The 14,136-nt window shown below is 33.4% G+C and overlaps 1 protein-coding gene across 3 annotated transcripts; it reads left to right on the plus strand.

The window, feature by feature from the left end:
* Positions 1-271: 271 nt before the first annotated feature.
* Positions 272-13,927, plus strand: LOC120341991 (uncharacterized). 3 transcript variants are annotated; one of them, XM_039410614.2, is made up of 17 exons: positions 272-296; positions 651-855; positions 2,595-2,647; positions 3,055-3,178; positions 3,842-4,135; positions 4,528-4,624; positions 4,980-5,021; positions 5,089-5,200; positions 6,903-7,062; positions 7,407-8,291; positions 8,584-8,675; positions 9,568-9,673; positions 9,944-10,051; positions 10,563-10,660; positions 11,256-11,373; positions 11,863-12,860; positions 13,324-13,927. In XM_039410614.2, exons 2-17 carry the CDS (start codon positions 666-668, stop codon positions 13,456-13,458), a joined length of 3,612 nt encoding a protein of 1,203 aa, XP_039266548.2. In that variant the 5' UTR covers positions 272-296; positions 651-665; the 3' UTR covers positions 13,459-13,927. The 3 variants fall into 3 exon arrangements, with proteins under 3 accessions (XP_039266548.2, XP_039266549.2, XP_039266551.2); XM_039410615.2 differs by having other exon boundaries at positions 9,571-9,673; XM_039410617.2 differs by lacking the exon at positions 4,980-5,021.
* The last annotated feature ends 209 nt before the right edge of the window (positions 13,928-14,136 follow it).

Here is a 14,136-nt window from a genome sequence, read left to right on the forward strand (position 1 = left end):
AGAGCTGCGCACACGTGTGTGCCCGACTTGTGTTAAAACGAGAGAAAAAGAAAAAGGGGAATTTATAGAAAATAAACAAAGGCGTTCACGACAATATTTTGCCAAGTAAGCACGATTTAGGGCCATTTGCACGTGGGCCAGTGTTGTCACTTCTTTGTCGCATTGAAGATGAGGAACGGTTCTGCCAACTATACTACACTTTTTAAGGTCCAAATGTCCATTTTAGCATACGTTAAATCTGTGATCTTTTTGTATATAAATTTTTTTATCAGAACCGAGTTGGAATCATGAAATAGGTGAATAGTAGAATTTTGTTAGCTGAAGTAGTGTTGGAATAAGATGATTGAAAGTTGAGTGCTTTCTCTTAGTGGCAGTAGTACTGAAAAGGGGAATCGGCCTGTCGGCTAGTTGAGGCAAATAGCTTGTCTGATTCAATCGCTGTGATTTAAAATATCTTCACTTTGTTTCTATACCACAATTAACCTAACTGACGGAACTTTCCAATCACCTATTTTGACCTAGCCTAAATCTATAGTTCCCAATTTGAACTCATTTTAGTACTAGTTTTTTAAAATGTGCCACCACAGCATCAAGTTATATTCTGAAAATTGAAATGCTTAAATGTTAATGTTTTATTTTCATCTAAAAAGATTTCAGCTTTAAAAATGAGTATAGAAACTCTGCTAGAAGCAGCTGAATATGTTGACAAAGTTGAAACTACTAAAGATGGCAGAGTCACAGCTCAGCAGACACAAGTGACCTCACATGAATCAATGAATGCAGTGAAAACGTCTAGTACTAATGCTGGAATTATGAAACATTGGAGAAAAAGGGCAGTTGCACAATCTGTAATGGGTATGTTACGCTATGTATATGTCTAATATGTTATGTTTCTCCAGTTATTAAACTCTGATACTTTAATGTGGGGTTAAGTAGGCTATCCATAACAAAAAGGTGATAAATATTACTTTGTTATCAAATCATAGCCACGGTTTAGCGAGATAGTATCTATTTTTTTTTCAATTTTAAATAGTTTATCAGTCTTATTTTAAATAGTTACAATTAATTAAACTGAAAATGATTTTGAGGCCTACTTCAATATTCAAAGCATTACTAGAATATACAAACACTTTTTCATATGTCAGAAAATTTGTTCCTTGAATATTGAAATTTACCACAATTGTAAAATTTAAATTACGCCCAATAGCAGTCTATCCTTTCGAACAATGGCCTTTCCTTCATTTGTTATTACATAAAGTCCTACAGCCTATAAAATCTATCTATCCGAACAGTGGTTGTGAATTGGCATGGTTTTCATATACCTGAAAATAGTGCTGCCTGACGTCTCATATAATGTATTGTGGAGGCTGTGTAAGAATTCAACAACCCTTACCTCCTGACTGCTGAACAACATTGGGGATCAGTGTTTTTGACATTAAAATATTACATCAGTATGGACCACCAATGTGGAATGTACTATAACAGTGGACAATCTTAAATTATTCAACTTCAGACTAGTCATTATTGACCTAGATACTTTCGGAAAGAGCTTTCAAACCATAGCGGTCTGCCCAAGTTGTAATCTGAATGGAGGGCATATATATCGCTAATTAGTGTCGTTGCCCTATATAAATATTTCCAATTCTTACTGTAATCCAATTCTAATATAATCATTATATATTTCAAGTTTGTTTGTATTTATTTTTTTATCTATTTTGTCGAGATTTTGCCTTTTTTCACCTCTGGTCAATAATGCATCATCTCATCAAAACTTAGACAACTTTGACATAACTCAAAAAAATTAACGTATTCAAACTTGTATTAAAATTTCACACTGGAGAATATTATTCTAAATATTTTGGCATAATTACTATTATCAAATAGTAATCTTTCAACTTGCCATCATGTCATGTAAAAATATCTATACATAGTAACATTTTTACAGGCACGTTATTGAATCTGATAAGAACAAATTAATTTGGACTGCAATTTCAGCTTTTATGTTTCAGGATTATTTGTATATTTGGTAACAAATAAGCGAGGAGATGGCATCACATGCATTCATCTGATTGGACTGGATAAGGCAACAAAATGCCACACCCTCTTTTTTATCTTTAATGTTAAATCACTAGCGAGATTTTTTTCATTTTAATAACTGTATTCATGCTTTCTTAAATTTTGTTAAAATTAAATTATTTTTTGTAATTATGATACTTCTTTATATGTGAGTTCAAGTATTCTACACTTACATACCCAGTTGAGCCACATTCTGATGACACATTTGCCCTGGGGCTGGTTTTTATCATGATTTTCGCCAGACGATTCAGTTCACTCACTTATCGTATTCACATTTCAGGAAAACATCTTTTCCAAGCAGAACTGATGCTTACTTCTCAATTGCCATTTTATTCGATTCAAAACATTATGATAAAATAAACCCTGATTATTCATTAGAAACTTTGATAATAAATGATGTAATGTTATATTTGATAAAATAAAACTTTTTATCAAGGCGGCACTTTTTATAATTTCAAGCCCTTCAATTATTATAATTTGTGAAACAGAATCACACTAAAGACCTTTTTTTCTTTCAGAACAAAGCCAAAGTAATGTTCCACTTCCTAAAAACATTTCATCTTTTAGCCAGGTAGGTCCGTTGATGTCCTTAAAATTTGAAAAAAAATCACACATGAGTAGCAAACTATCGATTTCAAATCCAATACTTAACTGAATCATTCAGAGGTTTGCCCAAATTTTTTAACAATATAAAGGGCAGAAAGCAAACTGGCTGAGGCAATGTAAATATATATACCTTGATTGACTATGAGAAAAAGTAGTTATTTCAACCTTTCAAGTACCCAATCATAATTATTGGTTGATGTAATTGTCTCTTGGGCCTGATCTTATGGATGAATGTATCTAAATTATAGGTAGCAATTATATTTTAGCTTTTATGTAGGAATTAGATGAAGACCTCTTGTATACACACACATATATATATAGGTTTTAAGTCTAATTCTATATGCATTATGATTGAATCAATTTATTTCATAGAATGCTACGAGTGAAATGGTAACTGAGAATCCTGTAACTGTGAGCCAGATTAATCCTGTTGCTGTTCCAGGCAAATTACCTTTTCAAACTGACAGTTCAGTTTTGAATCCAGCTTTTTCTCAGGGTATGGATAGATCTTAGTCTGCTGCTATTTAATCTAATAAAACTAGATAAAGGCTAATGAATGTTAATTTTTTTTCACACTGTCTTGTTAACTGTAAGCGTTAGAGAAATTTCTATATTTTATTTAATAGGCTTTATTGTTACTTTGATATAGATCAGATACTGTAATTTGAATAAAACAATAACGTTTCGTTTCATAAGCATTTTTTATTGGTATGTAATGATTTCTTAAAATTCATTTAAAATAATGGGAACTTCGATGTGGCCTATTTGGTATCTGCTAGATATTATGAATGCATGAACCACAGATAATTTGCATATATTCTGAAATGATATTTTCAAATATGAAAATGAAATATTGGGTATATTTTAAAATGAATTATGTTCAGGTCGACAGGTAAATTCATACAAGAATTCATTTTCAAATGAAAATTTCAAATTGAATATACGTGTTCAAATCGTCAATTCGATTAATTTTGGGCATCCTTGTTTCTGCTATATTATAATTCATTACTTGTTTCTTCAATTCGATATCTTCAAATGATAAAAATGGGGGTAGATTTGTTATAGTGTTGAATTTAGTTTCCTATGGACAATACCAATTGTTCGACCCCTATCTTTTTATCTCGTTGTAGTAATTTATGTGTTCTCTTGTATTATTCAGAAGCAATGCAGTCTACACCAACACTGTATAGAGTTTCATCTAGACAGAATATGATAATCCCTCAACTTCAAACCATAAAAACTGTCAATGAATCTTCATCCAGTGAAAATCAAGTCTTTCGAAATTCATCCGCAAAGCTAGGAATTACCTATACAGACAATGAATTACAAAATATTGTATCATCTTCATCGAGTTCCCAAACCTTCCCCGCTCCTCCACATATTGTTGCAGTCAATACATTTTCTCCAATAGTGGGAGCCGGGTCAAACAGTTCCACAACCGTAGATGGAAAAGGTAAACATTATCTTTAAAGTACAATTATAGTCGATTTTCGTATTATCCTGCAGAAGAGAAAAGCCGATAAGATGACTTATTATCATATGGCAAACCATGAACTTTCCACCCTTTACCAGTCCATGTCAGGCATGGAAATGTCATTATTCAGTCAATTGTCCCATATGGACTATGATTGAAAAAGAGCGCAATTCATCTTTTGTTTCATTAACTACCATGCAATGTTGTGGGGTTTAGCAACCATCTTGTAATTATCGCACCCAATATGTGAACTCATGCTGGGCTATTGTAACTTGGCAAGACAATCTGATCTGAATATGGTTGCCAAGATAGTCATTTTTTCTCGAGGCTACAAAATTTATAATGTTATTTCAAATCATTTTCTTTTTTAGATGGTCATTCAATGTTGCAAAGTTCAATAAGTCATAATAAAATTGTATCTGCAAAGCAAGATATTTTGAGTCCGTCAAAGCAGAAAAGCCCGCTGGGGTAAGCAGTTACAGAGCTTGCTGTTGTTAAACCATTTTACCTTCTATTCAATATTTTATATCCCGTGTATTCACATGACAACAAGCAATCAGACATGTGGGTTGATGTACTTAGAAATATTTTTTTTCGCTAAATTTACCATGTATTGAGCCAGTGCGATGCTCGATAGAAGATTGCTCTAGATCTATGGTTTTCTAGCATAAGGCAACATGTTATTAAATCTTTCCTCAAAGACACCTTCATTTGTAACGTGTCCTTGCATATCCAATTGTCCAGATTCATTCAGGTGTCAAGGTTTGCACCTAATTTACAGATCTACTATCGTATGTTTCATTTTATAAAACTGATTTTTCAGTGCTGGAACTCGAGAAGCTCATAACAAATTAGAGAAAAGCAGGTGGGGTATATTTTAATTTCTATTTAATGCATTTGAAAAATTTGTTTATCTAACATTTATTATTCAGACGTGCTCATCTGAAGGAATGCTTTGAAATGTTGAGAAAAGTTGTTCCGAGTTTGGGCGCAAAGAAAGACTCCAATCTTGTTGTTCTTCGAGAGGCATTTAAATATGTGCAGGTGGGAATATTTTAAAAGCTATATGTAAATTTATTTTATGATGTAATTTTTGAATTGATTTCGAAAAAAATATACCTTTATTATGGAACCTATTTACTTATCTATGTAAATGTGTTGCCCTAACATAAAATTTATCGGACACACAATATAAAATTATAATATCATCCATATATTCAAAGCATAACAAATATTTTAAGTGACGCTGGTATTCTCGGTATAATTGCTGCTTACAACTTGCGTTTGAATTGCACACTTAGTTTTGAATATGATTGAGATCATGGCTCTTTTTACTGCAAACCACACAGATAAAGTGTGTAATTAAAGACGTTCAATGTTAACACATTTGCTGTAGTCTTACCCGTCAAGTTCAGAAGCAAATTATTTTTTATACTTGAACTTATATATTTTCTGAAATACAATTCATGACAAGTTGGACAGAAAATTCAACCTAATAAACATTAAAATGCAAAGATCTGAAGTTGTAAGATTTTCGCCCTAGCAAATTGTAATAAACTTAGGATAAATAAAGAAATCTAAAATAAATTTAGCTGTGAATACTTTAGAAGGGTAGCATTCCAGTTGGAGCCGTTGTTTTATATATATCTAAGAAGGATGTGTTGACAAGCCACCAAGAAATCATTTTCCCTTTTTGAATTGAATATATTCTTATTTAATTCCTTTTTATTCGTGGTGTGAAATCGATGGCCACAATCATTGACCGGTGCCGATTCAATGAATTACTGACCAGCACATGCCATTATCGTCACACCACAAACTCCACCATGTATTGCGTCAGAGCTGATTCGTGCGCTAGTTTATTCTCTTTGTTTTATCGTCTCATCTTTTTACACGTGCTCACACTACCGTACAATGCGTCCGCGTTGAATAATCACGCTTGCGTCACAGCCATGCTGCAGTTTGTTGTCTCTTCGGTACAAAAACGAGAGAATATTCTATTTGCTTCTCAAGATTTCAACTCCGATCGGGTCGGGTCATTAATCATTACAAAAACGAAAATTGTCTAGCGTTTATGGCCTACGCCTAGACATTTTTTTTCTCTTATGCTAAACGCCATTGGAGGGAAATCGCAGAACAGGGTTTTAAGACTGAAACGTGCTTTTTCAGTCCGGCGAGAGAACATGGCAGTCTACAAATATCACGTGATTATAAATTCACCAAGAAGCCGGTTCGCGATTGGCGGAAACCTTCAGACGAATTTTCTCTTGACGTTCTTTGACTTGTTGCGAAATGCGGTGTCAACGAGTTTAATTTCTCGTTCTTTGGCCAAAGTATGCGCTGCTTACAGATTGTTGCGGGACGCGTTGGGCTGTTTTAGTTTACATTTCACAATCTAGGCAGATGATTTTTTTTATTCCTTGTACAAAAAATTACCATATATAAGGCAAACACAGATGGCGGAAATTTAATGAAGTTGACATGACAAAATACGATATTACATGCAATCTCACAAAACACTAACGAGATACTGTTGAGGGCTTCAGGCAAAACGCCAAGATGCCCTTGTACTTAAATCAAACTAAACAGGCTATCAAAGTGAATAAATTTTCAGGTATTCTGGATACAGGTTGGTATGACATACTATCCAATGGCATGACAAATTGATAAGCAAGCCTGCAAAAGATAATTCAACTCCCAAAAAAATGCGTCATATTTCAAATATCTACAAAAATTCAATTTTCAGTCTTTGAAGCGCAAAAGTCAGAAGCAAGAAAATGAACTGGATTTGCTAGCTAAGGAAAAGGTTGAAAAAATCAAGCGATTGAACATACTGCGACAGAATCTTAGCAAATATATGGACCTAACAAGGATTAGCAACATTTTGGATAAAGTTAAACAAAATGGTGATCTTTTGTATTTATATCCTATATGTATTTCCCATTTTTTTTAAAGTAGACCTTAGTCGTTTAAAATCTATCCCATGTGTAAAAATGCAAAATAGCATTCGATTTTTACGTGGAATGTGGCCATCCTAAATTCACTTTGTTTTTGGAGTTTTGGTCGGGTTATGTATATTTCGTTGTGCGACTTAGTAAAGTTGAATTGTTTAAGGTACTTTTTCCTCTGTTCGCTTTTTCATATTTGAGATATTGAAATATATTTGATGTTAGTCTGATGAGAATTGAAGCAAGCATTGGTTATTGTGATCTTTAATTAATTTTATGTTAATTCATTCTTTATATTACAGCCACACATCCCGATTTTCATCCTGCTGAAAATAGTGACAATGTGAAGCAAATTGAATCAATTCAGAGCACTGTTCATTCAAATACATTTTTGTCACAGTTAATAGATGAAGGTCCCATAAGTAGTTTTGTATCATCAGGCCTCCCTCCTACCTCCACTAAAGCAAACCCGATATCAACAATTAGCAATCCAGGTGTTATTACTAATGCAAGCTCTGCTACAGTTGTTGTGTCTACAAGCAAATACAACACTGTTGTTGCTCAGTCCATATCCACAAATAAACCTTTGACTATTCAGCATGGGACAACAAGTTTAAGGCAAATAGGCACAACACCGCCATACAGAACACCACAGAGTATAGTATCTGATAAATCCTTTTTGCATAATATGACGCCTTTAGCAAACCTTCCAGTAAGAAGCCATCCATCTACTGTCCGACTTAGCCAAATATCGGCTGACTTTCCACCTGGGAACTTGCCCCAGTTTGATACAATAACTGCAAAAGCTCATAAAATTCCCAGTGTGAAGTCATACAAAGGCAGGTTAGTTTCTGGAATTACTGGAATAACTATTGATGGTTGCCCAAATCCATTGAAGATAGTTGTAAAGCCTGTTGACAGTGCGAAACAGCAAGCAAGAGTTGTCTTCAAGTCTACTGATAATACTAAATCTACAATGGAAAACAGCAGGGTTTGGCAGAAACAGACAAGTCAACGGTCTCGACCCACTGAATTGGTTCATCGACCAAGATCGTCTTATACTCCACCCCCTCCTTCAAGAATAACGCCATACTTTCCAAGATTTTCTGTAGGATCTGGTGGAAGTCCTCCCCTCACAACAATATTACCTAATATAAATGATGTCGATATGCAAAAGACTACAAAAGGTTAGTATGGTATACAATCTTTTTAACGTTACTTATATCTCACTATCTTATTCAACTCATTGCTTGTCAAGGTTTTGGTATCGGTATATTTAGCCTGTTAAATATTAGGCATGGACATAAAAACTTTTATTTTCTTTGACTTTGTAATATTCTAGGCCTGAAGAAATTGTCATCGTTTATTCAAAATATAACGAATATAGTGTAAATCCAAAAATAAAATAGTGTTATAACAATTACACGCATCTTTACTACATTTTTAATATACATTTCTGAGCATATTGTTCAATTTTAGATAAGGAAACAGAGGTTTTACCATCACAGAGCATGTTTACAGTCTGGAGATCAAAAAGTGATAGTTTTAATCTCCCAACTACTGAACAAAAGGTTATTGCTAATATTCATTCATATTTGGGGTTTAGTGTAATTTCGGACCTCAAGTACTTCTAGTGAGCAGAGCAATTTTTGCATACCGGTATGTCTATATAAATAAACTATCCGAACTGTCATTCAAGACGTGCAGACGGTCACCTGAAATCGAGCAAGCTATTTCTCTCGTTTTCTTGTCGTAAAGATCCCTATATGAGAGAGAACGCTGTCATTATTGAGTTTATTATACTTTGGCAAGCTCTATGACGTGATTGTAACGTAATTTTTGGGCGACGTAGTCAGGTGGGAGTTAGGATTGACATATGCAAAAATTGCTACACTCACTAGAAGTACTTGAGATACGAAACTACCCTAGACCCCATATTTGTTTTCTCAAATTATTCAATTTATAGAATAATTTTTTTTCTTTCTATCACTTCGTTAGACCAACATGAGAATATAAGCATCAATTGTAATAGATATAGATATATCCAAAAAATATTTTAATAGAGATTTAAGATTTATGTTGTGCTAAGAAGTTGTGTATGATTTGAGAATATTGAAATTACTATTTTTATGTAAAATTATTTTGCAGTTAAATTTTATTCTTATATTTTAATACTCTTATAAAATAAGTAAACTTGTTTTTATCAAAATGTAGATTAAAAGGAAATTGTATTATAGTATTGGAAGGTCAAGTTGTTGGAAGTTTATGTAGTACTCCTCTTTGTTTCATTGCTGATTCAAATCTAACATTGTATGAACATGAGTTTATTCTTAAAGCTTCTTTCTTATTATAACATAACAAATATAGCTTTTTATGGCATTGTACTCTTTTAAGACTATGCAATGTATTTAAGATGTATTCATAATTTAACATGCTTGAACCTAAATATTTGATTTGTTTCAGAAGCAAAGTGCTTCTGCGAAAAAGAGAAAATTGCCAATGATGAATACTGTTGAAAAACCTGTTAAAACTTTTATAAGTGCGGTACCATACCCTACAAAGAATGCAGGTAGGTTTTGATAATTGGGCTATGAGATTTTTATAATCTGCTAATTCTGTAACTTTATTAAATTGAGCTGGTTCTTTCTGAATTATAGCTCATGATGTGGATAGCAGTATTGGATAATCCAGGTCTTGATTGAGTCTTTCAATAAGTTAAATTTCACTGGCGTTTAGTTGAGTACAAGTCATTTCATTCAAATATCTCAAGTCTTCTCAACGCTGCGTAGTCAAAGTATATTGCCATAGACTACCTTAATTAGAACTCTTGTGTGTTTAGGGATGACTATGTCCCACATGCCTGGTTCAGAGTCTGAAACAGATAGCGAGACAGAAACCAAAACTATCGGCTGGAAGAATGTCGTAAAAAATGAAAATTATTCTTCAAGTAAGTATATATTTCTTCATATTATCTATAGTCAAAAGAAATGTCTAAAAATAAAAATAAAAATAAAACTGTTGTAAAAACAGACAAAAAATATAGAAGTTCTCTGAAATACCAATTTAATTCAAAAATTAAACTAGAATTTGCTCATGTATTGACAGCATTTACCTCAGCATCAATATGACCTATTTCGAGTTAGCTTTAAAAAGTTTAAAACTGATTTTCTGATTTTTCTGATTATACTCTTAATCTGCACAGCAAATCGTACTTCACAGGAATATTTTTGCAATTTGAAAGACACTGCAGAAATTATTTTTCGAGTCTCTCTGCTGGGTATTCGAGTTACAAGTGTTTATGAAAGTTAACTTTAGCTGTTTATGGTCCTTAAAACAGATGACTTTTTTCTGATTCTAGTTTCTCCAATGTTAGTATTTACAATCTGTAATATAGTTTTGTATAGGTTTCTTTTGGTGAGTATTCTGTACGTATTTTTACAAATATTATATTTAAACAGCACCTTCTTCAAATACTTTCAAGTCTCTACCATCACTGCCTTCAACAATTTTGTTTCCTCCACCCAGTTCTATGAAGACTAACAGATCTGTCACACAGGTATAACAGGGACGCTTTGTTTGATTCTCTTTGGTATGGATTTAAATGTGATGTTGCGTTTTAATATTTGTTGCTGATAAACTTGTTTAGAGTCTGAGAATCTGCTCGTATTAGGAAACATGAGGTGTTAGATGTGTTGGCTCCTGCTTTCATGCATATCTTAATTATCTAGCTGCAAGTCCTCAAATTCTTAATAGTTCAATGCTTGGCCTGTTTATATTTATTATTTGATTTCGCTTTAGCTATTTTTTTGTCAAAAAATATAAACGATATTGAATATTAAAAAAATTTTCATATTAGATTTTTACTTGTAAAGGGTGACACGAAGTGTTCTGTAGAGTGACAAATGGTAACAATTGCTAAAGATATATATGTGTCATCACACCCAAAATATTTAGCATGAATTTGGAACACTTGTGTATTGTTGAAAATCACAGTAAATGGTCAACTTGTGTAATTTCGAAAAACTCTCAGCACATCGTGCCTTTAACCTTCTTCTTCTTTCTTCTTAACCCCATTCACATATTATATACTGACTGAATATAGTATGTACTGACTGAGGTATATGTCTTTACTCTGTTATTGAATTTCATAGGTTTGTTATTCAACTTTAAAGAGTATAAAACCAACTACAGCTATCCTGCCATCGGCATCCACTCAACAACCAATGAACATTAATAATAAAAATTCACAGAGCACTCTGTTAGTTCCAGGTAATACTTTGATCCATGTTGTAAGGTTATTTATTATATTCCGGTCATTTGAAAGAGTTATATGATATAGTGGTATAACAATAAAGTATGGTTTATAATTGTAAATCATCCCGATATGAAGGCTTTCGTAATGTATATTTGAAAGGCAAAAAGACACAAACATAATCAACATAAAGCATATGTTTATAAATTAATATCATCAAAATTGTTGTTTGATATGTAGAAGTGATTCAAATATTGTAGGATTGTAACAATATTAAATTATTTGATTATCTGTGCAATTTGATCTGGGCACTTCAAAAACTCTTTTTTTTAAAATTCAGCTAGTTGGAATTTAAATTTGGTCCATGCGCTTGCTCTGATGCAGTTTATCTAGAACCTTCTTCGTGTGATATTTTCTGTTTGGCTTTAAATGCATTTGTAATCAGGAAAGTTATTAATCATTAGTGTTATTATTATACGACTAACAAATATATCATTCTATCACAGCAAATCAACTTCAATCGCAAGGTATTTCTCACATGATTTCAGCTCCAAGACCAAGTTCGTATATTGCCACTTCAATGAGTACTGGCATCAACATATCTCCGATAATGCCTAACCTTGCGTATCAAATCGTGAGTCCTGCAAGTATGAATACATCTGTTGTACAGCAAGCATCATCTATTTTCGAACATCACAATAAGTCACAAGCATCTTCAGGACCTTTGACGAACGTTATCACTGTTTCTTCGAATATAGCCACCAACTGGCCATCATATTCAAATCAAACAACAAAGCCATCGGCTATTCCTGTATCTGTGCAGTATAATCTCGCAGCGACTCAGTTTTCAGGAGTTTCCTCCGCTACAATTGCAACAACATCTAACCAAATTCCACAAGTACAATATATTATACCTGTTGGTTACCCCAGTATGGTAGCTGCCAATCCAGGTGGTGCACCTATGGCACTTCCTTCTGCAATGGGTGGCTTCATTCCTGTAATGCCACAAGGTCAAGGATGGGGATATATGATGCCACAAAATATGGTTGCACCATCTCCTAATAAATCCATAGATCGGGAAGTTGTCACTAATAATGTTATAGTGGATTCTTCAACAAATGATATTTCATATAATGGACAAGATGTTCCAAAATCCAGCAACAATAGTACACAATTTTCACAACCTGGAAATGCTTTGACAAACTCTGATCCAAAACTTCAAACTCCAGTAGCAAATCCTGTACAACAGTTACAAATATTGCCAACTGGCTTTCAACACTCTAACCATGTAATGATGCCCATGGCTCCAGGCCAAGGTGGTGGATTTATAATAGGTGGGGCACCAGCCATTTTACCATCTGCACAAACAGGAGCAGGAGAGGGTGATGCCCGAACTGGTAATGTAGGATATCAGCTTCCCATCATTGGATATCCAATGCAACTAGGAGGGGCATCTCCAATACAAATAGCAGCAATGCCAAATGCAACATTCAACTTTCCAGGGGTAAGATGCTATTCTGTAAATTATAAGTGTGATGTGGATAATCAAATTAAAAGGATGTTCATGAGAAAAATTGGATTTAACTACAGGACTTTGACATGGCTACTCTGTGATAATATCCATTCATCTGATTTTTCATTAAAGCAATGATATTTTGCAGCTTTAGTAGTAAGATGATTTGTTATCATTCATATTTGTGAAGATACTTTAAATTCATTATTTCTAGAGGAAAGATGATAATTAGACTCGATAATCATAAGAGTCTAGGTCTAGTCCAGTTAAGAGTATTTAATTAGATTGCACTCGTTAGATAAAATATTGTTGGGTCTTTTGTGTCTTACAAGCTCACCTGGCACTATTATGCATTAATGAATGACTTGTCATATGCCAATATGCTGTTTTATTGGTTTAAAAATCCTATCCTATGTTACTTGCATAAACATAACATGCTTAATTTCTTTTACAGGGATTTATTGGATTTGCAGGAGGCATACCGGCGCAAATGATGACCGTTCAAGACAAGAATATGAATCCATCGGCATCATCTAACTCTGTCAATATTCCTTCAAAAAACAATGCAGGTGGTGGTGCATCCACCTGATATTGTGAGCAGTATATTTTAGCAGAAGTCACAAATTCATCTCAATGCACTTATCAGATTTTGTACTCTTTCCTTTATTCTTCTTCCTACTTTTTTTACTTGTGTTTTCATGTTTCGCATAATAGTACTGTTTGTAATTTATTTCATTTCTGAAAGTTGTTCCATTTTTATAAGCTGGAATCAGCTGATGATTTTGTGATTCATGATATCTTGATTCTTTAATATATATATATATATAACATATATTTTCCAGAGTCCTAGCTTTCGAATATCAATTTTGTGAATAAATTTTCTGATTTACCATTGGTTTTGATGGTTGAAGTTTGACGTTACTGTTAATCATAAGCATTGACTCATTGCATATTAACAACGCGATTCTGGAAAAATTCTAGAATTTCAATACAGCTGTGTCCTGTTTTTTTTCGAATCTGTTCAAAAATGACCACAACATATTTTGTTTGTATAATGATCTTTTTTGTGTTGTTGATATCATTTTGGGGAGTCTGTAAATTTTTTTGGGCCACAGTTAATTTGCTTTTGTAGACTGGTAAGGCTATATCTACATGCGCATATACCAGGGATGGCGAACCACTGACGCTTTGTGACCAACTGCGTTTTATTCGTGACCCGCCAAGGCACTAATAAAATAAAAATAAAATGTAACATATCAGTGATAAA

Source organism: Styela clava, chromosome 3, assembly GCF_964204865.1.
Source record: "Styela clava chromosome 3, kaStyClav1.hap1.2, whole genome shotgun sequence".
Lineage (NCBI taxonomy): Eukaryota > Metazoa > Chordata > Ascidiacea > Stolidobranchia > Styelidae > Styela > Styela clava.

Excerpts from the sequence above, each read along its gene's own strand:
- LOC120341991 (XM_039410614.2), top strand. The coding sequence starts at position 666 with ATGAGTATAGAAACTCTGCTAGAAGCAGCTGAATATGTTGACAAAGTT. Across the intron at positions 10,661-11,255 it reads CTAACAGATCTGTCACACAG|GTTTGTTATTCAACTTTAAA; the intron begins GTATAACAGGGA and ends TGAATTTCATAG. Across the intron at positions 11,374-11,862 it reads GAGCACTCTGTTAGTTCCAG|CAAATCAACTTCAATCGCAA; the intron begins GTAATACTTTGA and ends ATTCTATCACAG.